The sequence below is a fragment of the Sinocyclocheilus rhinocerous genome, unplaced genomic scaffold (genome assembly GCF_001515625.1).
Source record: "Sinocyclocheilus rhinocerous isolate Xijiao unplaced genomic scaffold, SAMN03320098_v1.1 scaffold3194, whole genome shotgun sequence".
Classification (NCBI taxonomy): domain Eukaryota; kingdom Metazoa; phylum Chordata; class Actinopteri; order Cypriniformes; family Cyprinidae; genus Sinocyclocheilus; species Sinocyclocheilus rhinocerous.
The window spans coordinates 216,477-240,338 of NW_015653458.1; the positions used below are offsets into that span (position 1 = coordinate 216,477).

The following is a 23,862-nucleotide window of genomic DNA, read 5'->3' on the forward strand; positions in this document are numbered from 1 at the left end:
ATATATGTAAAATACTTTGCTATGTGTACTGCGTTAGGCTAACCGAGACTTGTCATTTGCACTTACATATTGTTGCTCTTTTGTTAGTTTTGATTGCTTCTATTGTCCTCATTTGTAAGTCGCTTTGGATAAAAGCGTCTGCTAAATGACTAAATGTAAATGTAAATTTAACAGAACTTGAGCAGTTATGCAAAGAAGAATGGGCAAATATTATAAATTCTAGATGTGCAAAGTTAGTAGAGACATATCCCAACAGACTAAAGGCTGTAATTAAAGCTAAAGGTGGTTCAACAAAATACTGACACAAGGGGGTGATCCTTTTTCCAACTCAGCTTTTTTTTTCTGACATGTTGTTATATGTTTCTCTTGGATGTTATAAGTTGTACTGAGTAAATACAGCTGGATAAAACAAAAACTGTGTCCGTCTTCATTTCAGGCTGCAAAGCAACAAAATGTGATTATTTTAAAGGGGGCGATTCTTTTCACTGTATGTACAGACCACTGTGGAATACAAATTCACTGACAACCTTCAGTGGGTAGGCATCTTGATAGATATAAATATTACTACTCTCAAGCACAGAGACAAGTTTCCATGAGCTCTGTGAGCTGCCCATCCTGAAAGAACGCAATGGATAAACCTCTGATACCATAATTCACTCCTTTCTGCCACATAAGCATGCTAGTTTTCTTGCCATGCTTCTAGTCTTAAGGATGACAAATGACTCCCTTCCTGTAAGGAATTTCTTTTGATTTGTGGGAGTTTCTGGTGTCTATAGTAAATTTAGGCACTACCAGATGGGGGTAAAAAGTAGAAAATGAGCTGTTGCTCTAACATATGAAAGGTTCGCTATTAATTATCCAAATGTTACAGTTGAACAGTCTTCTGCACACTCAAGGAAACATTGCTTTTATGAAATTCACTCTACAGAAGATAAATACAACCTGGTCTCATGGCAAAAACGTACCCGGGGGCACATTTTCGCGAGACGCGAAATACGCGGTTCGAATCCCGTGTAACTACAGTTCGACAAAACGATTCAAATCTGCATATAATTAAGTTCAAATGACACGGTTGCATCAACAAATGCGTTTTTATATCAGTTTTGCATTTGTTAACACTATCGGGTAGGTTTAGGGTTGGGTTTGGTGTAGGGCATATTTCCAACACGATAGAGCATTAACTTTTAGCGACAGTCCCCGGATATTTGAATTCTGAACCGCCGCAATATGTACCTGAAGCAACGTAATAAAAACACAGCAATACGTACTTATATCAACGTAATAAAAACGTGCCAGGGTTCACGTATTGAACCCGTGTTTTAGCGCCACTCAGTGGACATTTCTCTTTGAAACTGCGGCGAAACGTGCAGTAAGGTACGTAAAAACGATGTTGCAGAAAAGTACCCAGAGGTACGTATTTTTATGAGACTGGGTTGGATAAATACAGTCTTTAAAGATTCTTAAGAGAATGTTCATTTTGTGATCTGCATATTGTTTAGGGTGACCATACGTGCCATTTTCCCAGGATGCGTCCTGGCCAGGATTTCTATATTGCCTAAAATATCTAGGTTTTGGCTTTGTTTGCGTGTGCAGACCGATCGGTGTGTGACATCAAAGTACCATACAGACGGTTGCTTTCAAAACGCTCTCGAGGTACTTTGATGTCAAACACTGATCGGTCTGAGCCGCACTGCTTTTAAGTCGAAAACACCTAATATGTACGCGTAATTGCATCGCTTTGACAGTAGATCCCACCTTCTCACACGCCATGATTGGTCCATTATGTACAATGCTTGCATGTTATTGGTCAAACTACTTTTCGATCATTACCTTCAGCAAGCATGAAAACAGGAAAACAAAGCCAAAACAAATCCTGGCCAGGACACGTCCTGGGAAAATGGCACATATGGTCACCCTAATATTGTTGAGACTATTCCTTGAAAATAGAGGAAACCCTGCTCTGCTCTGTTTGGATTTAAATTGCATCATTAGAGGCTTCAGTGAGTTATGTACATGCTGAAATGCAATTAGGGGAGAAAACGTACTGGAGATTTTAGCGTTAGTCTAATGCTAATGTCTGATATTACTGAAGTGTTCAGTGGAAACATTTTGCAGTCATGAACCGTAACACGGTGGAAAGCACTGTCCACCCACTGCACACTGAGCTATCCCATCAGACCTTTTTTTCACCCTTTTACCTTTCATATGGTTGTGCATTCACACCACTTGTCGCCACCTGTCCAATTAGAATGCAGGAGAGGAAGAAGAGAAATGACCTAGACAACCTCAGGGCCCCTTTTTACAGTCATGTACCAATCCAGCATCCTGCTGAGGTGTCATTAGATACTCTCTGTCTCATGGGAGCAAGTGCACTGCTCTCAACTTTGGACCATTTTCTGACCTTGAGAGCTAGGGTGTGTACCTTACAGGGGCCCACTTTTGACCTCTAACCTTCTGCTTTTATTGGCCATGTTGAGTTAATGAAGTGTTGAGGTGACACTATGAGTTTTAAAGCAGGAGATGAAACCAGGAGAAGCTTGGTCTTACTCATTTTGTCTTGGAAAAACACCAATGCACATAATACTACAAACAGAATTGCAAATTAAAGTATTCATCATCCTACTCTTAAAAATTATTTAGTAACAGTTATCTCTACACAACTGTAAAAGCCTCCAAAAGAGATGTTACCAAAGTCTAGTGAGCTACCTACCAAAGCAAGATTTAACACATTATAGGCACGATTCCAACACAGTCTAGTCCATAAGGTAGATAGCAACATCACGTTGTTATCTGAGATACCTGATTTTGGTCAAATTATAAGGCTAATACTTGAATCATCTAGAAAAATATAGTCTTTTGCCCAATATTTGTGTGTTCCAATGTGTTTTTCAGGGAATTTTGTAAGCTTCACAACACGCAAACATCACACAAGGGGTGGAGTTACAGATGGGGCTGAGACTACCCATATAACCTTACCTTAAAGTCCCCATGAAATCAAAATTAAAGTTTTTTGGGTGTTAGTATCAATATGTTAGTCTTAAGGTTATCTATAAGGCAGTGTGCTCCAAACAGTGACAAAATTCGCATTTAGAAGATATAAGCATTCAAAGCTTGCAGTTCGTCACTTCCGCCAAAACGGCTCAACGATTTTTTTGACGTCACATTGTACTTTGAAGATGTTGATAATTTCATTGCGATACAAATTTTGTTAATATAGATGGCTGTTCAGGCATCTTTATTATAAATATTTAAGGTGGCTGCAAGTTCCATCTCATACAATACAAAGTAATCAAGTTGTTCAGTGAAATAAAATGCTTATTCGAATACAAATCTTCCCTTAAATATGATCTCTTGTAAACTGGTTGGTAGATGCTCCACCTCGGTTTAAACATGATACCATCACCTCTAACCACTGCAGTAAGTCACTCCATAGGCAACATTCTGAAGCTCTCTCGATATCAAAGGGAAAAGTGATGGGGGTCTAGAGTGAATCCACTCAATTAAAATGCATTTAGTGAGTAACAGAAACTTATTACACAGTAGAAACCGGTTAGCAGTTAAAGCAATATCTTTTGCTGGCAGACCAAGAAAGAAAAACCCAGGGTCCTTATTAAATGTTATTTTAAAAATATCTACCATCTTCTGTGCCACCCCATCCCAGAACTTTTTAATGACTGGTCAATGCCAAAAACAATGCAATGAATTTATTGCATAATGGAGAGTGATTACTATTCATCTTATTCAGAATACATTGGGTAATGTAGAGTCTCAGCAATATTTTGTATTGCTTTTCAATCTATTGGAAGTAAATATTCTTCTGATCAATTTAACTGTATCTACCCTGTCGTCATCAATATACTCATTACTGAGAGCTTTCTTCCAAATACGCCAAATATGATCAATTGAATAGAAAAGAAAGTAAGCTTTTGAAATAAGGTGTTGTGAACCAGTCAATACCAACAGAAAAAAAGTATACTGTGTACTGTATACACTTGGATGTTATAAGTTGCACTTAGTAAATACAGCTGGATAAAACAAAAACTGTGTCCGTCTTCATTTCAGGCTGCAACGCAATAAAACGTGATTATTTTAAAGGGTGATTCTTTTCTATACCCACTGTATGCCTATAGCACAATCTTTTATTCTGTCCATGACCTGTCTAGACACAAACACATTATATTCTATCCTATCCTAGAGGACTTCCTATGTGGGTGCAAATAATATGTAAAGTCTCTAACTTTAGGGTTTATGATTCTCCATGCATCAAGCAGGCCCAAATGTTCACAGTTATTCAATTTAGCAGCCTGTCTCGAAGCTGCTATATGTTTAGGTGGATTAAGGCCTAAGCTGGGGTCGAGCGCACAGTTAGTCTCCTCCAATATTTATGTGATTAGCAGAAAATTATGATATATTGGCAATTAATTCAGAAAAATATTAGGTTTAAATGTATTTGGGGCATACACACTTCTGATAAGGACCCTTTCTCCAAAAAGCTGGTCTAAAATAAGAATGTAATGTCATCCTGTATCTTTCATCATATCCTCAAACCTGAAGTTTATTTTCTTATGAATCAAGACTGCTACTCCCCTACTGTGAGATTTGAAAATAGAACTGAAAACCTGGCCCACCAACCCTCGACTGTGCTTCAAGTATTCTGTTTCAGTCAGATGGGTTTCCTATTGCAATCTGAGCCTGTTCCCTTGTAAGGTAAGATATTACTTTTTGTCGCTTAATTACATGGTTGACCCCTTCAAGGTTTAATGAGACAATCTTAGTATCACCCAATGATATGAGTAGACTGAGGAAAGACATCTGAAATTTGGCCTCAAAGAGGACATGATAGGCACTCACAAAGCAAAATATAATTTCAACAATTTAGAAATAAAAAGAACCACAAGGTCTCCAGGTCCCTTATGAAAATTAACCATAGTTTTATTATAGTAAAATTGCTTTTTTGGCATATTGATTACCATTTGTATAACAACAGTTTTACAAATACCATGGTCAAACTATGGTTAGTGTAGCAAACCCATGGTTAATTTGTGTAAGCTAAATGCCCTCCATAAGTTAAAATATATTTTTCTATAGCAGGACACACACAAAAAAAAACACATTAGTATACATTCAGACAAAAGTAGTGTAATCAAGGTATATTTTAACTAGAACTGAAATTCTATATTTATTCTTGTTAGGTTGGGGTCAGTTGTATTATTTATTGTTTATTGGAAAAAGTTGCTGCATTTGTTTTAAATATCTAATTTTACACATTTTATTATTTACAATAGACTATCTGCTGGTCATAAAAATGGTTTGATATTTCCTTATATTTTACATTGCTTTACTGTTTAAATTCTGCTGAAAAACATGTAATGGCTTCCTGTGACAACATGCACCTCTATTGAGTAACCCTAGAGTCAGTGGTGGATACAGAAAGTGGTTAGTGGGTAGGCCTTTGCTTGCCTTAAAGCAAAACCATGGTTAATTTGTGGTTATCATGGTTTAACTATAGTAACCATGGGTTTTTGGTTTTATTTATAGTAAAACCAGTAGAAAACATCTTTTAACAACCCACTCCCGCATCCATAACTTAGAGAAGAAAAAATAGAGACCAGGAACAACAGCAAAAATTGTCCAGAACAAACAGCAAAAAAAAACAAAAAAACATACCTATATATATCTATATATACACATATAAATCTATAATAACCTCGCAGTCAATATTTATATTCAGCAGGGGATCAAAGAGCAGTGGTCATTCCTCTGTCTAAAAGAACAACAATATGATGATGATGACAATAAACTCAATTCAATACCGTACAGTGAAATCCGCTGTCACAGAATTAAGGCAAACTATTCAAGAAAGCCTGGTCTTCCCGCGGGCAATGAAATGAATGTTTCTGGCCCTCATATGTGACACAGAGCACAGCCGGGAATCGCATAGTAACACGAATGCCACACTGGATCAGCACCTCGCAGGATTTGTTGAAACTCCGATGTTTCTACTTGACGGCAGAAGAGAAGTCCTGCAGAATGAAAACTTTCTGACCATCCACCTCCAGGTAGCGCTTGACCTTTATAGCAGACATTATGTGTTGCTTGTTGGCGAAATTGTGGAGTTTAATGAGCACTGGACTCGGTCTGTCACCCCTCTGTGGACCAAGGCTTTTGTGCGCCCGGTCAATTTTAAAGCAACCTTTCACTGTGTCCAGCTTAAGAACGTTTGGTAGCCATGATGCAAAAAAATGCAGTGGGCATTTTTAAACCCCTTTTTCATGCCTAGGATTCGTATATTTTCTCGCCTTGACCTGTTCAGCAAGTCATTCACCTTTTCAGACAGCATCTGCATTAACTTTTCTGTGTCACCTAACTTTTTTTCCAGTCGAGGTAGCATTGTCTTCTATGTCAAAGACTCTATGCTCCGTGTTGCTAATACATTTAGTGTGGTCTTCAATGCACTGCAATTGCAAAATAGCACCCAAAGCATTCGTGAACATAGACAATTTCTCATCCAAAACTTTGCTGATGCACTCCGTGACTTCGCATGTAGGCTTAAGTGAGTAGCCACATTCGCATGGACCCGCCATCATGTGACTCTGTGTCGGTGGGTCTGCTCTTCAGATTTCGTTGGGCTTTTGGACCTAATTCAGCCGGATAAGTACCTCCATCCTTGCTAGACATGTTGTTGCTCCGAAATAAAACCTCAATCAGATGTGAAATTAACTTTTTGTCTAGGTAAAAGTCGAAAAAATGTTGAAAGATGCGGGAGCTAGGCCTCCGTGCAACCTCTCAGCACTGTGGCATCATCAACTCCCTAATACACATTATTGCATTGCATCACATTTTTAGATGTGGATGAAAGAAGGAAGTGCAACTTACAAACCACATTCATGCACCTTATATGGCCAGACTGAGAGTAAAACTATTCCTCTTCTAGACTAAACCTCAAACTTTAAATTCACATCAGCAACTGGCAGACGACCATGGAGTATCAGAACATTTCTAACAGCTCTCTGTTTGCCCGTAACACACTGGATGAGCTCGTATCCAGCACTGTTCTTGGATTGTGCTGTGCGTTGGGCGTACCAGGTAATATAGCGGCGCTGGTCATGCTCGCCCAACATATAAAGGAGGACAGTTTCACCCCAAAACTGATGCTGAGTCTAGCTGTATCGGATCTATTGAGTCTGATATTTCTACCTGTGTGGATTTATGCCCTCCTGAACGGCTGGGTTTTTGGCCAAGGTCTGTGTAAGTTATTTTCCTATGTAGTGTACTGGAGCCTCTACAGTAGTGTGCTTTCTGTCACCTTGTTGAGTGTGCAAAGGTACCTGCAGGTGCTGTATCCACAGCGATGGGCGAAGCTCGGGCAGAAGGGTCAAAAGGGGCTGATTTTTGGAATATGGACAATAAGCGGAGCTTTAGGTTCTTATGCTCTTTATTACCGAAACGTGACGAAGAATAAGAACGGGTTTCAACAATGTTATCAGGATTATACGAATAAACAAGAAGCACTAGTTGTCTTACTTGTCGAGACTCTAGTGATGTTTTTTGTGCCTCTCTTCAGCCTGTTGTGCTTCTACCATCGACTTCATCAACGGATAAGTCAGTCAGCTTCCTTCAGAAGCCACAGGATGACAAAACTGGTCATCAGAATCGTAGTGGCCTTCTTCGTATTTGGGACCCCCTCTATGATCAACAACTTGGTCTTAATGGCAATGTCATGGGAATCAGATGTCAGCAACAATGTAACCGGCGCTCTTTTCTTTATCAACAGTTGTGTGAACCCCTTTCTTTACGCCTTCTCAGCTCGAACGCTGCGATGCAGAAGAAAACAGCATTCAGATCAGCCACAACAAAATCTGAATGAAACGGAGTAAACACACTCAGACTAAAAATATGCACTTCCTTTAGTCCTCTGACTAAAAGTGCACGTCTGCTGGCATTTTATGTTTCTATTATTAGTGTTTGTTTTAGTGTGTTCTTTTTTTATCTTACTGTATCTAAAGGAAAGTGCATACAAAGCTTTTCATCATACTTTGTTTCCTCAAATTGAATATACTTTATTCCTTCACAGTAACAGTACATTGGGCCCTACTTTTTACAGGTTTTTCTTACAGTTTAACTTGTGTACTAATCTAGCTTATACTTTGAACTTGACATTGTGTATAAATATCGGCTTATACCAAATTGCTTGAGATTTTCCTCATTTGTAAGTCACTTTGTAAAAAAGCATTTATTAAATGAATAAATGTAAGCTAAATGCCCTCCATAAGTTAAAATATATTTTTCTATAGCAGGACACAAAAAAAAAAAAATTTTTTTTTGAAAAGCAAATTATATGTTTTATTTCCATAGATGAATGATGCTTATTGGGGCGCAATGGCATTATCAAAATCCACATTGGTCATTACAAGCAGGGTGATGAAGGAGGCTTCATTTTAAGCCTTACCAAATCTTTTGAAGAACTACGAGGTAGAGCCACAGACTGGAAGCAGCCATAGAAGTGAAGTCAGCCAAGAAGAATGCATGAGATCTGGAGGTCCACCACATGAAAAGATCTCCCAGGATTTAGTGGAGAACTCCTAGTTTTAAGATGCTGACAAAAAACTTACTAACAAACTAAAACATCTCTTATTTCACACGAATGAATGGACTACAGACAATCCACTTTTTGTCACTAAAGAATGCTTTAAAGAATTATAATATGGATTGATAAAACAGTCACATAATCTCACACATGAACATATTCTTCATATTTTAGGCTGCTTTAGATGCTATCTGTATCTGACAAAGTTCCACTGCATATGTAGATGAATTAGAGGAAAGGGCTTGATTACAGAACACACATTTTCCATCAAACATACAAATGCTGCCGTCATAGACATTTTAAAACAGCCATCAAAGGCATGGAACCCTCCATGTGGGAAAAGGCTTAGCAAACCCAGTCACTCTCAGCATGACTCCTTCAGCACAGAGCCTGTTCTCTCAGCAGGTAGATCCATTCCGTCCAGTCACCTACCCCAAAAGACCACTCAAACTTTCCCCACTGTGAGCCATAATAATGCCATGTTACCCCTCAGAGCCCTGCTTCTAAGAGTTACACCCACGCTAAAGGGATAATTCACTTAAAAATGAAAGTTACGTCATCATTTACTCACACTCTTGTTGTTCTAAACCTGTGGTCCAAACAAGATTAGACGCCACAGACTTTCACTTGGACCCCATAGACTTTCCAAACATCGTCATTTGTTCTGCACAATTTATACATATTTGGAACAGCATGAAGATGAGTGAATGATGACGGTTTTATTTTTAGGTGAGCTATCCTTTTACCATGGAGGCAGATGGTGAGGATTGGTCTAAGATAAACTGGGCCGTGTTTTTGCACTTTTAGTAAAGATACATAACCTAATTACAGTCAAAAAGATTTACGAGGCAGCAATGTACAAACAAATTGACCTGCTTCTTGTAACCAATCAAATTAAGTTTTGGTTGCCCAGTACTGCTAGTGGGACCTGATCATTAAAGTGCCCCTATTATGGGTTATGAAAGGTTCATATTTTGGTTGTGGGAGTCCCCAACAACAGGTTAACATGCACTTTCATTGTCTTATAATATTAATTTATTTTTTCATTTTTTGCTCAACGACTCCCAAACGGTTCGCTCAACGATTAATTTTTCCAAACCCCTCCTTTGCGTGACGCTAAACTGTGGTGATTGGTCTGATGACCCAGTCTGTTGTGATTGGTCTACTGCGTGCAGCGCATGTCAATAACGGAACGCCCATCACCATTACTTAGCCCACAGCTCGGTGGTAAACACCCAAACAGCCATGGTATATGCATTATCCCAATGCAGAAACTTATTGATAAAGCTCTGCTGTTTGTAGGCTACACCAACGTATTGCTCTATTCTTTATCAGAACTCCAAGTAATAACAATGACAAACATTCACTATTCATCGCCACATTTCTAGACACTTGCGAGCGAACAGATATTGCTGTTAGCCGGTTAGACGGAGACCTACAAGCTGCTAAATACGTATTTTGCATGCTACAGTACAGAGTACATGACTGCATCAGTTTTTAAAAGAATTACTCCACTTTCAGAATAGAAAACTTCCTGATAATTTACTCAACCCCATGTCATCCAAGATGTTAATGTCTCTCTTTCTTCAGTCGCAAAGAATTTAAGGTTTTTGAGGAAAACATTCCAGTATTTTTCTCCATATAGTGGACTTCAGTGGTGCTCAACGGATTGAAGGTTAAAAATGCAGTTTCAGTGCAGCTTCAAAGGGCTCTACACGATCCCAGCCGAGGAATAAGGGTCTTATCTAGCAAAACGATTGGTCATTCTCTTTAAAAATTTATATTTATACACTTTTTAACCACAAATGCTCTTCTTGTCTAGCTCTGTGAGGCGCATGCGTACTCTGTCTGTGTACAACGGTTCGAGTCAGGGTATGTCTAAAAACTCCCAACACTTTTCTCCTCCAACTTCAAAATCGCCCTACATCGTTGTTTTACCCTTTTTTTTTGTTTGTTTTTTGTAAAGGGTGTCTGACCCTCCTTGCACGTTCATTTTGTAAACACTGGGTCGGTTCTTCTGCAGTGATGTAGGATGATTTTAAAGTTGGAGGAGAAAATGAGTTGGGAGTTTTTCGACATACCCTAACTGTACCCTAACGGATTTACCCTCACAGTGCAGAGGAAGGAAGGGGAGGTTCAAGTTTTCCCGGGTCTGTGCGCGCAACAAGTGGGAGGGCATAAATATGCTAATGTTTCATGTTGACGTCAACTTGAAACAGCTTAAAGGGGTCATATGACGTTGCTAAAAAGAACATTATGTTGTGTATTTGGTGTAATGCAGTGTTTATGCGGTTTAAGTTTCAAAAAACATTATTTTCCACAATGTACATTATTGTTGCTCCCTCTATGCTCCACCTTTATGAAACGCGTCGATTTTTACAAAGCTCATCTGTCTGAAAAGCGAGGTGTGCTCTGATTGGCCAGCTATCCAGTGCGTTGTGATTGGCCGAATACCTCAAGCGTGTGACGGAAATGTTACGCCCCTACCATACTGTGATGCCATGTCCCGGCGCGATGAGACAAAACCAATAAATGTCTCTTTTATGTCTTTTAATGTCTCCACGACATGGCGGCGGCGGCAACAATACTACAGAGAGAATAAAAGTTACGCCTTCTTTCTTTGTGTGAACATTTGGGCGGTGTTATGCAAATCTTCCCACATAGTGAGGTAGATATGTGGGGGGCGTGTTTAAATGAGGCATTTTAGGAGGGCATGGACAAGTCTTAACTTTTATAAAGAATATCTCTTTGGGTTTGAGACTTTAGTCTTTGCAACTTTACAGATCTTCTTTATGCACCAAGAACTTGTAACACTCCAAAGAGAAAGGAAAAAATGAAATCGCATCATATGACCCCTTTCACATAGTGAGGTAGATATGTGGGGGGCGTGTTTAAATGAGGCATTTTAGGAGGGCATGGACAAGTCTTAACTTTTATAAAGAATATCTCTTTGGGTTTGAGACTTTAGTCTTTGCAACTTTAGGGATCTTATCTATGCACGAACAGCTTGTAACACTCCAAAGAGAAAGGACAATTTTAAATTGCATCATATGACCCCTTTAAGATTAGTTTTAAAAAAGACTCGTTTTCATGACTCGGAGTCGACTCTTTCTTTTGAAAGACAATAACTTTATACCCGGTGCACTTTTAGATTTAAAACTTTGCAGGATGTTTTCATTCACTTGTTTTCATTCAGAGTTACACACTGCATGAAAGGTAATTTTCAAAAATCCATTATAGGGGCACTTTAACTCTACTATGGTTGCTTTGTTGTGAGCTATTCTTTATGTCTTATTACAATCATTGTAATTTTAGCATTATTTACAGCATATACTATTATAGTAGATATTTTGATAAAGTTTTATCTTTATATATTTTATAATTAAAATTCTTAGTAAATTTGTTGTGTGCTTACTATTATTATCATTATTATTTAATATTACAGTTTAGATTTATTTTTTATTTTGGTTTTAGTTCCTAAGGCAATATTTCTAATTTTCATTAAAAAAAATTTCATTCAACATTTTATTTCAGCTATATTCCAATTAACAAAAATGTTTTCAATAGTTGTAGTTTTAGTTAACGACAACTGCTGAAAAGTCGCTGTATAAAAGACAGCCCAAAGGGTAGTTTACTGCCTTTAATTTTTCTAAGCATTACGACAGTTCCTTTGAAAGGATTTGTTGGTTGACATTGGCATCAGGCGCAATACTTAAAGGAGCCCGTGTAACAGCAAGTGTAATCTGTTACTGCTAAGATAAATCAGCAGTTTTTGGGCTCCAGGAGGATGTCTGACTCTGTTTTCTCAAGTGGGTCAAAGTGTTCTTTGTACACCCCTAAATGGTAACCTGAGCCACAGCACAGGGGATGTCTTCAGGGCTGCTGAGATGATGGGAAATCAGTGTGTGACAGGGGAAACAGACACAGAGGAAGTCTTTCTGCTTGGATGATGTAAGAGGACTCAGTAATACAGCAGATGATCAAGGCCCCCCGATCAGACAGAACGCGTTTTTCAGGTTTGAAAACGCAAGGTGTACAGCACTTTTTTTTTTTTGGTTGACACTTTTTCATTTAGAAAAGATCAGTGCGCTGCATTTTTATGTTGCTAGGCAACCACCAAATCAGTTGTCCTGTCAGTCTAATCAAAGATTATAGCATAGGCGCTCTAGAATCTTTGGTTTGCTGTTAAGTAAACTGTCATATTAGCAGAAACTTTAAAAAAAGTACAGCTCCGGGTAACCCGCGACCTCCATCATTGCAGTCTCTGGACATTCCACTGGTTCCAATGGTTCCAAGCAACTGTAAACTTCAGTCACCACAACGGAAGGTCCATCTCTCCATTCATTTGATTAGACAATGGAAAAAAACCACGAATGACGTTGGGTGCTTTTCTGCTCAGAGTTGATTTTTTTTCTTCTTTACTTCAGGTTCTCAGAGCGCTTCTACAAAAATGTGAGGTGCAGCAGGCGGCTAAAACCGAGATGCCCAGGGCACATAAACAGCGCACTAAACGCAAAAAACCCGTTCTGTCTGATCGGGGCCTAAATCTGCAGTTGATCTGTCTTGTACAAACAAATATGACAAAAGAAGAGAAACACTTTATTTCACATTATTACATGCAACCACAATGAATGCATTTAAAACATATCCTAAGGGGGCTAATTTGGTTATTCAAAAAAAATAAAAAATAAAAAATTCTAAACTTTTTATAATATAAAATTGAAACTTGTGCCTGACATAGGTTTGGGCTGCAGTTGTTATTGATTATAGTTTATTAGTTATAACAGTTTATTAATTATAAATAATAAGATTAAAATTTATTTAATTAACTTCAGATCTCGATTCGATTCTATTTTGAAAAAAAAATGCCAATTTTGCTTTCAAATTAAGAGAAAATGAGAAAAAGATTCATCCTGTCATTTTTCGTGAAACAGTCATTAATTGCACTGAATTCAACACAGACTGTGAACTCACATTAAAGTAAAACATGATTTCTGAAGATGGTGCTGAGGATGCCAAAAAGAACAACATGGCACAAACTATGCAGTAAAGGGGGATAGTTCAAAAAACGCAGTGACATCAGCAGGACAGACAGCGCAATACAAATGCATTATCACGCTGACATTAAAAATAGGCACAGAGTAAAAGATCTATCTTATAATTTATAAGAATCAACATCAGGACCATTTAAATGAAGCAATTGCAACTAATCTGAAATATTTATTTTTACCCAGCTGTACTAACAGCCTCGAGCATTGGACAGCTTTGTTTCTTTCAGAATCATCATATTCTATCTGCTGACTACACACAGAGAGGAAGCTGTGATAGAGGGAATACCCTCATGCTAATTCTCAGATTAGGGTCTGTTAACTGTGATTGAGAGCTCCAGATTTGCCCAGGGGGAAAAGTCAGGGACTAACAGCCTAATTGAATATTTTATAGTGAGAAGATCGCTCAAAATATACTGAGCCATTATAAAAATAATTTGAAAAGGATTGTTCACTTAAAAATGAAAATTCTGGTATCATTTACTCTAATGAATATACTTAAGAGTTTAACAACACTTTGTTCATGGACATATTTCCTACAGGAAATCCCTTTTGGGCAATCATGTATTTTCACTCAAATTGTCCCATAAACCAAAAGACTGAAGCTTTACAATGACAGACTTAAGAAGAGTGAAAATCTAATTCATAACGTATACTTGATCCACTGTAAGCTATTAGGCTTCATGATTGGCTATCTTGAAATCTTTCTTTTGTATACATGTCTGGAGATTAACACAAAGACCTACTATATTTTCCTGAACTTCAAAAGCATTTTTTCCAGAGATTATATCACCATGAGGAATTTCAGCTGACTACTTTTTAACCAGATTAAACAAACCACTTTCAGCTGTGCCTCCTCTAAACATCAAGTAATTGGCTGAAAGTGCCATTGCTCAGACATCACCCTCTTTACCTCTTACTGTAGCTCTCAGTCCAACAGGGAACGCCTGAACTCAAGAGCACTTCACTGGACTCTGTGAAAGCCATCAGTCTGAGAAGCCCTTTATTACACCCCCATAACAGCTCATATTTCCTGGAATAGAGAGTGAGCAATGCATTTATGTGATTTAGAGATGATGCTTGGACACATACCTTTGATTCGCTCATTAATATGGATCACAGTTAACAGGAAACAATTCTCTGATAAGCTCAACTCATCATCCTAAAATGACCCCGCGGTGCATAATGATCAATGGTGCATGAGCACCCCCATGTGGACATGTGTGATGTAACAGAAAGAAGAGAACAGAAAAGACTTTATTTTAGATTTCACTGAGAATTAAATCATAACACAGGATGAATCACACAGAGGTTCCTTCCTTGGCACATCTACTACCACAATTTGCGGAAGAAACCCACAGTGCCTTCACAGTAACATCTCTAGCTCTGTAAAACAGAATCGGGAAGATCAGTGGCACTGAGACACCATGAGAAAGGCATACAAAGTTACGTAGAAAGTTTGATTATTAAAGCAACTTCTATGAAATGCAACCCTGGAAATAAAAAGTATACAAATCTTAGTCAGCTGAAGAAGAAAAAAAAACCAGTCCTGGATTCCATAAATTATTCTTTCTGTGTGTTTTAAACTCAACGGTACGCAAAAACTTAAAAAATAGCGCATTTCTAGTGTTAGTGCATGCTTATCCAAAAATACAACGCAAGTCAGAGTCAGTTAACCTATTATTTCTTACAGATAAAGGGGGCTCTCACCCAGGTAAGGTCAAGCATTTCCTATTCTCCTCTTCAGTGTATGAACATGAGCCCAAATTGAGTGAATGCAAACAGTAGGTTTCACACTCAAGAACAGGAAGGACACTTGTATAATTGCACAAGCTAAAATGTGTGCACTACTACTAGTAAATCATGTGATGGCTACTCAAAACAGGTCAATAAAAAGTATGTTTTCCAAAAATCTCAAAGAATATTATTAATATGATTTACAATACAACACCCTGGCCACATGCAATGTTAGCTAAAGCTATGTATTAGAGAACATTTGTATAGAAGCAGTTATGCTACAGAGGCACGTCACATCTGTAGAACTATCCACACAAGTACTTTGAAATCTCATTGGGGCAAAAAGCAAGCAAGGAAATCTATGACGGTGAGATTTATTTATGTAGACAGGTTCTTGAGAGAGAGAGGAAAAACCGGAAGATCTTTCAAAATCTCATTCCCTCAGAAGATGCTGCCAAAGTGAAGGAGAACTTACCAAAGCCCAGAAAGAGCCCGAACACATTTTGAAACCATCCCAACAGGAAATAGTACATGTATTATCGATGTAAATCTATAATATATATTTATGATTCATATTTGTCATATCCACAGCTACATCAGTCGTAAAACTGTGTACACTGTATAGTTTATCTATTTATACTTAAATTAATTATATACCACACTCACATGTATAACTGTCATATACTCCATCGCAATCAACAGATAAAAAAGGTAAAGCAATACAAATAAAATGTTGGTCTACAAAGTAAACCAATATTTTACAATATGTTTTTTTCTTCTCTATCAAAACATCTCATGCACAGAGAGGTTTCGATATCTGTGAGAACTGGTTTGAAAATAGGCTGGGCCCAGGTGCTTTGGTAGCATGAAGGCATCTTAAAAACGCATCTCAGACTCCGTTTCAGAAAATAACCAGACCTAAAAGCTCACATGGAAGACGTACTGTATATACTAAAAGCCCTTATGTAGGAGTTATGCATTGTATATGTATAGTAATGCCTTCTCTGGTTGCAAATAAACCAAAAATAATCTCATGGACAAAATGCATTGAACTTACGGTCTTATTAAGGACTGAGGCTACTTCAAAATGGCATAACAAATCGCATTCCTCATTTTTCTAGCACATTTACAGAATGCACACCCCACAGTCTTTCTTGGAAAAAGACGACAGGAATCAATGACTACGAGTTCTCAAACACCTGCTTGGTTTATACTGATGGGCACGGTCCAAAGCAAGTCATATAGTTTTAATGGCATCCATAACGTTTGCCCAAAGCAGCACAATATCAACAGAACACCCCAAAACACAAGAAAACATCGAAATGCTAACAGACATCAGCCTTTCCACATCACAATAAAGCACACGAGATTATCTGTCCTACTTACACTACCTTTAGGCTAAAGGCTGCATCTTTTATTCACGTAGAACCACGTCGGCTGATGAGGCATTTGAGGTCCAAAGCAAAACTGGATTATTTTAACACCAGCGTGATTTAGTTGTTTTCTTCAACAGCGATTTTACAATGAAACTGCTTTCGCTTCTCAGGCTCAGGGTGTAAACCTGGTCTGCTGCTAACTTGAATGCATCTTCCACAGATCCAACATGCAAACTAATACATCAAAGAACACCGAAAATGGAAACGAAGGCCAAAAAACAGATCACACCTTCACACACACACACAAACTCCTCAACTCACAAGCAGGTTATCAAAACCCAAATTCTACACTTTGAATTCAAGCAATGTCCACCACTACAGAGAGCCAATGAAAACGAGAAAGATTCGAGGCACAAAATGCTCAAAGGGAATGTCAGAAGACAGTCGATGCGTATACTCAGAGTATGAAGCAAGTTAACTACGCAGTCGCAAAATGAACGCATCGACATCATTCGTGTGAATCCATGTCCGTCTCGAAACATTCACTTACGAGTAGCTCAGACATTAAGGAAAGGAAAAAGTACCCAAACAGTGAGTGCGACACAAGCCAAGCGCTTGGAAATGAAATGACATCTGTCTTGTGGAGAAAGTCTTCTCAATCTCTATAAAAGGCAAGGTGCCACATCTATGGCACAGGCAAGTAGTTACGTTACAATCACAGCTGACAGCTATCCCACTACGAGAGAGTGGGAGGTTCCCAAAGGGCAACTATATTACAGTAGAACTGCACAAACTCTAGGAACAATTTTGGTACATAATGCAGAGTGGCGTCACGCCCAGCGCAGTATTGCACTGGGTACCATAGTCTCTTTGGGCTCACGCGAGCACAGCAAAGAGCTCGGACCGAGGGGAACAGGCCTCAGGAAAAAAAGTACTGCACTAGAACCACTACAGGCTGGAGAGAGGAGCATGGTGAACATCTGACACCTTAAAGGCCTGTGAGGTCAACAATGGCCTTGATGAAGATGGTGTCATCTCGGATGTAGGAGTTCTTGGTGTCTAGTTTGGAGAGAGGGCAGAAGAGAGGGCAGCCGCTGGCAATGTTCATGTCACTCACAGGCCTCTGGAAGGAGGAAGAGGAAATGTCTGGCCGGAAGGCATCGATGATGTGCTCCCTGTTGTTCTGATCCAGCAACATGAGGGTGACCTAAGGACCAAGGTGTTGGATAAACTTTTGAATAACCAAAAAGGTCTGAGTTTACACGGGTATGAATGGATGCAAAGCTTGAAGCCAGTCATTCATGATTCAGTGGAAGGAACATTAAGAACCCCATAAAAAGCATAAACTGAGAACACAAAGGGATGGAAAATAGCCACGGTCACATATTATATGTGAATGACAAAAAATGGTTTAAAACAATACCATTAAAAATGGTATAAAACAAATTTAATGACTGTAAAAATGTCATGTTGTCATGTGTGAAAAGCAAAAACAACACTATCATTCAAAAGTTTGGGGTCAGTTTTTTTTTTTTAAAGGGGTCATATGATGCTTTTTTAAAGATCATTATTTTGTGTATTTGGTGTAACAGAATATGTTGACATGCTTTAATGTTCAAAAAACACATTATTTTTCAAATACTGAACATTATTGTAGGTCCTATCTATGTGCTGCACACATCTGGATATTTGGGTTAAACTGTTCTGGAACAGTGTTGTAAATACAACTTAACCACTGATTTCTAGTCGTGTCCTCTTTTGGAAGACCAAACAAAGTAGTTTCGCGTGTTAGAACGAGCCATTTTAGGTAGACGTGGTTGACTCTTAACTTTTATAAAGAATATCTCTTTGGATTTGAGCCTTTAGTCTTTGCAACTTTACAGATCTTCTTTATGCACCAAGAGCTTGTAACACTCCAAAGAGAAAGGAAAAATTGAAATCGCATCATATGACCCCTTTAAAAAAAAAAAAGTATGTCATATCCACAAAAATATCAAGTAGCACAACTGTTTTCAACATTGATAATAATAAAATAAAATAAAAATTTGAGCAGCAAATCAGCACATAAGAATGATTTCTGATGGATCATGTGACACTGAAGACTGGAGTAAATTCACCTTTGCCATCATAGGAAAAAATTACATTAAAAAAACAAAAAACTAAATAATATATATTAAAATTAAAGACTTATTGTAAAATCTTATTACCATTTGAAATATTAGTGATTTTTACTGTATTTTTGATCAGATAAATGCAGCTTTGATGAGCATTAGTCTTAAAAAAATTAATAAATAAAACTATTATATCTTTTCCTTACACCTTACATACATGGAAGTGTACTCAAGGTCTAGGTGTTTTTTCCAAGTATTTTCTTATTTTCTTATTCATTAATATCAGAAAGCTATTGGAAAGTCACACCACAAATTGCATTTATGTAATTTAAAATAAATTAACAGGACAAAAAAAAGAAGAGGCACATCATTGAATTTGAAAAGTCTGTCAGGATTTCATTAATGGTCAAAAAAATGGCCAGACACACAATGTAAGAAGTTGATCAGACTGACCTTCTGATTGAAAGGCCACTTAAGCAAGGCATCACTGTGTCCCCTCATCACCACGAAGAACAGAGACAAGTGTGTACCACGTCCCGTCCCATCCCCATTCAGATAGATGCGCAAACACATCTTATAGCCATATTTGCTTGTGTAAAATGCTGTAAAACACAACAGGGCACTTTGGAGTGAGATGACATACATCTAGATGTTTATATCAAAGCTGAAGGACAAACACAAGCAATCCCTCATATTATTCTTAATAATTAATATGTAACAGTAAAGTAAAATATACAAAATAAAAAATACCAGGCGAGAACATAGCAGGTGCCCGTCCGGCTACAGCATCTTGTCTCTTCTTCGAGAAGTCGGAGATCTTCCACACAAACACACCATCGTAAGTGGCAGCGGACATCTCCCTCATCTTTGCCTCCATCTCCACGATGGAGAGATCCCTAAGGCCTACTGTCCTCTCCAACTGCCGTACCTGCATAAAAAATCTAATATTGTAGGAAACTATATCTCAGGCTTAAAAAAAATGCATATCTGCTTTCCATCAAACACTGTACCTTGTTGTTGAGTATCTCAATCTTGTCCTGGTCAAGCCGGTGCTGACGGTTATAGGCCTCCATGGTGGTGGCGGAGCGCTCCATCTCACGGTTGAGCACGCAGACAATGTTCTCAAAGGTGCTTACCTTCAGCTCCAGCTCCTGACAGCGGCGGCTGAGCTCCGCCACTTTGGTCTTCTCACTGTGTAGCTGCAGCTCCAAGGCTGCCCCAACGGCTGTAGGGAGTGGGGTGAAAGACGTACCGAGCGTCGGAGCAGGCGGTGGCGGCAGTAGCGCACAGGCCCCCTGCACGGGAGCCCCTGCTCCACTCAGCTGGCCCATCTTCTGCTCCAGCTCCCGCAGAGACTGATGCAGCTCGTGGATCTTATGGCTGGCCAGTTCCAGACTCTGAGGCTGCAGACTCTCCAAGTTCACCTTGATGCCCATGATGAAGTGCAATAGGAGGTTTAAGTGCTTGTAGGAACAGGCTTGCTCATGGTCATGGATCTTCTCCTTTTCCACCTACAGAAAATCAGAGAGCCTGATGCTAAAAAAACGTTTGTAGAACCGAAATGGATATGAAGTGTAATGGATGGAGAAAAAGTGAGATTACCTACCATCATATCACAGCCTACAACGTGAAATCTGCAAGGTGTTCGGAATTTGGTGCACAGTTTAATGTGGTCCACATACTGCAGAAGGAAAAGATAGATACCCAAAGGAAAGTAACTATGAAAATGTTCTCTCAGCATAAAAAACAATATAAATAATTTAAAAAAAAAATTAAACAGCCTAAATACTATTTACTTACTTTCTCTCTGGGAATTTTTTTCTTGGCACAACCTTCACAAATCATGGGATATTTAGGGCATATCTCATCATGGGCCTAAAAAAGAAACTATTCTTAGTAGTATCACAAAAATCCAAAACTAAAAAAATGTAATGAAAGCCATGAATGAATAAAGGATTATTTTCATGCTTGATTAATTATCCTCACATTATATTTAAGAAAAAACAGTTCAGTATTTTTATTGTTTATAAGAAAATAAAGAGTCTTACCTTAATGTTTTTAAAATGGAATGGCTCCTTGCAGTATTTACAATTAAGAGTCCTTTCTGGGCATTCTCTCTCATTGTGACGTTCAAGTTCGTTGGCTCTTAGAAGTTCTTTGCATGATGGGCAGGGAAGGATCCTGAAGTCACACTTTCCCTCATGGTTTGCCTTTGAGAGATAAAGAGCCACACAGATGGTGAATGTCATTTAAAACTATTTGTAAAATGCAAACAACACTGAAAGACAAAACACTGAAAAAAAAGAAAGTAAGAAAGAAATTTGCTGGTCTTAGTTGGTCTCCCAGTCTGGTCAAGCTAGTTTGTTGGTGGGTTTGTGGTGGGTTGGTGGTTAAAGCAGTTTTATAAAGCAGGGAAGGGACACACAGTACCTCATATTCTTTGATGGTGCCTGTCCAGCTGCATTCCTCATTGATGCAAACAGCTTCAAGAGCTTCAACTTCTCTTTTGGCAGCATTATCAGGAAAAGCCTAAAAAGAAATTGCATATAGTGAAAGTAAAATATTTCAACTTTCATGTGTCTCATTACTGACAGTGAAAAATGGGTTAAGGCCTGTTCACACAGTTCACTACAAAAATAAATATATTATCATTCACACCAATGGACGATAACATTCTGTTTACTATATGCGCACAGGAAAAAATATTTCAATAATATTGTTCCTCTGTGGTGTGGATTTTTCTATTCTTGTAGAATTACAATGTGTATTAAACCTTTACTGTTATTGTTATCAATATAGTTGTCATTGTCTTCAATGTATAAAAACTGACTGCCTAAAATCTTGAAAAGAAAAGAGATTTATTCCCTACCTAATTATTTAATTTATGAAAATATACTCACTCATTTAAAAACCTATAACATAATTATTATTAATGGGATAGTTCACCTAAAAATAACAATTGTGAGGACTGCCTGCCTCAGTCACTATTCACTTTCATTGCATCTTTATCCCCATAAAACGAAAGTGAATGGCCCATAAAAGCTTTGTCATTTCACCCAACAAGTCAGGTTTGAAACAACTTTCACTTTAACATTTGCCACCACCCTTCCGAAAAACTTCAGAGGAAGTCACAGCTTCTGCCACATATGTTACTACAGGTACTGTACAAACTGTACTTCAGATAATTTAAAAATCGAACAATTGTATTGTAGTAAAACTGGATATTTTTCCAATTACTTAAGTAACTTTGTATTAGCCACCACGGTTACAAAAAAAGTCAGAAATATACAAAACATAAATGTATTGTGGTTTTACCATAGTAACAGTATTTTAGTAGATGTGGTATTTTAGTGGAAACTACAGTGATTATGGTATTTTAATCATCACTTTATTTTTATTTGTGGAAGGGCTATCATTACTAAAAATATTTCAAGGCGATTTTCCTACCATTTAAATCGTTCTTTATAATAAAACGAATACTTACACAGCCCTGTTTCAAAATTGATGTTGGTTCTTCAAATATGTCCTCATTTATACAGGCACTGCATTTCTGTGGTCCGGAGCTGCGATGGAAAAGGAAACGTTTCATACACACAGACACACACAAGAAAAAAAAAACGTATAAATACAAAGGCAGTGACACACCACATATAATAAAAGAGTTGATTTTGACAATAGCTGCAAGTCTGGCTATTGTAGTTTACACCTCGCCCAGCTAAACCTGAAGCGGAACACAACCTGACAGCCTGCATTTATTTATGTTCCCCGATCTGAAGCAACGTTTACTGCTTGTACGCTCATAAAATATACCATAAAAATGGCAAGGGAGGCCTGACAGCTCGTGTTCATCTTTTGTTGTGTCGTGTCAGGTGGGCCATCTGGACTGAATGCCGCTTACCTCACTGCTTTATTAAAACAATAAGAACAGAAACGATGTCCGCACTGCGCCTGCAACGGTCTCCTAAGGATTTTCAGACAGATATTGCACAGATGCTTGTCCTCCAGCTTGTTGGCGAGTATTTTCTTTGGGAAGCCAGGTTTGTTGCCTTCTAATGAAGATGGTGGTGAGGGTTCCTGTGCAGCCATTATTCCCGATCGCGCATGTGACCAGGCTCCGGAGAAGAGACACGGATCTTTCTACACATTTCACTGAAAGGGGTTGTAAACACACGATTTTGCACTGTGTCACATGAAAGGATTAACTTACTGTGCATAGTTAAATACGTCTAAATACACGCACGGTTTACGTTAATGTTTATACAGGCATGACTATGACAAAATAATACCATCGTCTTAATAAAGTTTTATAGTAGCAAGGTGCATTTACTGTTGTTGGGATCTCGGATTATTTTCATAACAATTAATTTTGTTACGTTTTAAAATCACATATGTCCTACCATTTTATGGTCCAACGAACATTATAAAACCTCCTCCTGCAGTGCTGTGAAACATTTTATCAAATACATTCAGCGTTCTTGCCGTGTGCAGTCATAAGTATAATCATAATTTATTATAATTAATAATATTGTTTATAGTGTTCCTCAAAAATGTGAGTTAACTGTAGGCGTCGTGTTCTCTCTCTAGCCGATCATGGATGGTAGCGTCCACTAGAGGGCGAATGATGACAAAATAAGTGAAGCTAGAAACTTTAATGTATTAAAATGACAAAATAAAAGTCTTCTGGCATTATACATTGTTCTGTCTTTTATTGAACAATTATAACAAATAATACAATAACATATAATAGAATGCATATTTAAAATACAACAAAACAACAACAATAATAATAATAATTAGTAGTAGTATTACTACTACTACTACTAGTACTACTGTTGTTGTTGTTTTTCTAAAGATAAAGCAATATATAATTATATATAATATTAACCTATACGATGTATTCTTTTTGATTTAATAAAATAACCCAATAAAAGTTTAAAAATTTCCTTCTGATTTTTTCACTTTTTAGGAAAAATAAAAAAATAAAATCGTCAAGATAAAAACGT

At 38.0% G+C, this 23,862-nt stretch overlaps 2 protein-coding genes across 4 annotated transcripts; one reads left to right on the forward strand and one right to left on the reverse strand.

Moving 5' to 3' along the window:
• Window positions 1-6,980: 6,980 nt before the first annotated feature.
• On the forward strand, window positions 6,981-7,877 carry LOC107715747 (leukotriene B4 receptor 1-like). Its single transcript, XM_016521934.1, has one exon. The coding sequence runs from the start codon at window positions 6,981-6,983 to the stop codon at window positions 7,875-7,877; it is 897 nt and encodes a 298-aa protein (XP_016377420.1).
• A 6,858-nt stretch (window positions 7,878-14,735) lies between these two features.
• Window positions 14,736-23,471, reverse strand: LOC107715757 (TNF receptor-associated factor 2-like). 3 transcript variants are annotated; one of them, XM_016521948.1, is made up of 11 exons: window positions 23,257-23,471; window positions 22,758-23,008; window positions 22,344-22,422; window positions 21,290-21,388; window positions 20,908-21,069; window positions 20,660-20,734; window positions 20,466-20,540; window positions 19,870-20,370; window positions 19,610-19,787; window positions 19,313-19,461; window positions 14,736-17,955 (listed from the first exon to the last, which is right to left on the reverse strand). In XM_016521948.1, exons 2-11 carry the CDS (start codon window positions 22,943-22,945, stop codon window positions 17,737-17,739), a joined length of 1,725 nt encoding a protein of 574 aa, XP_016377434.1. In that variant the 5' UTR covers window positions 22,946-23,008; window positions 23,257-23,471; the 3' UTR covers window positions 14,736-17,736. The 3 variants fall into 3 exon arrangements, with proteins under 3 accessions (XP_016377434.1, XP_016377435.1, XP_016377436.1); XM_016521949.1 differs by lacking the exon at window positions 23,257-23,471 and having other exon boundaries at window positions 22,758-23,219; XM_016521950.1 differs by lacking the exon at window positions 14,736-17,955 and having other exon boundaries at window positions 19,227-19,461.
• Between the last annotated feature and the right edge of the window lie 391 nt (window positions 23,472-23,862).

Bases quoted from the DNA above. Each gene is read 5' to 3' on its own strand.
- LOC107715747 (XM_016521934.1), top strand. From the start codon at position 6,981: ATGGAGTATCAGAACATTTCTAACAGCTCTCTGTTTGCCCGTAACACA.
- LOC107715757 (XM_016521948.1), bottom strand. From the start codon at position 22,945: ATGGCTGCACAGGAACCCTCACCACCATCTTCATTAGAAGGCAACAAA. The intron at 20,735-20,907 runs GTAAGACTCTTT...TTTCTTTTTTAG, and splicing joins TCCATTTTAAAAACATTAAG to GCCCATGATGAGATATGCCC. The intron at 19,462-19,609 runs GTATTTTTTATT...TGTGTTTTACAG, and splicing joins ACCTGCTATGTTCTCGCCTG to CATTTTACACAAGCAAATAT.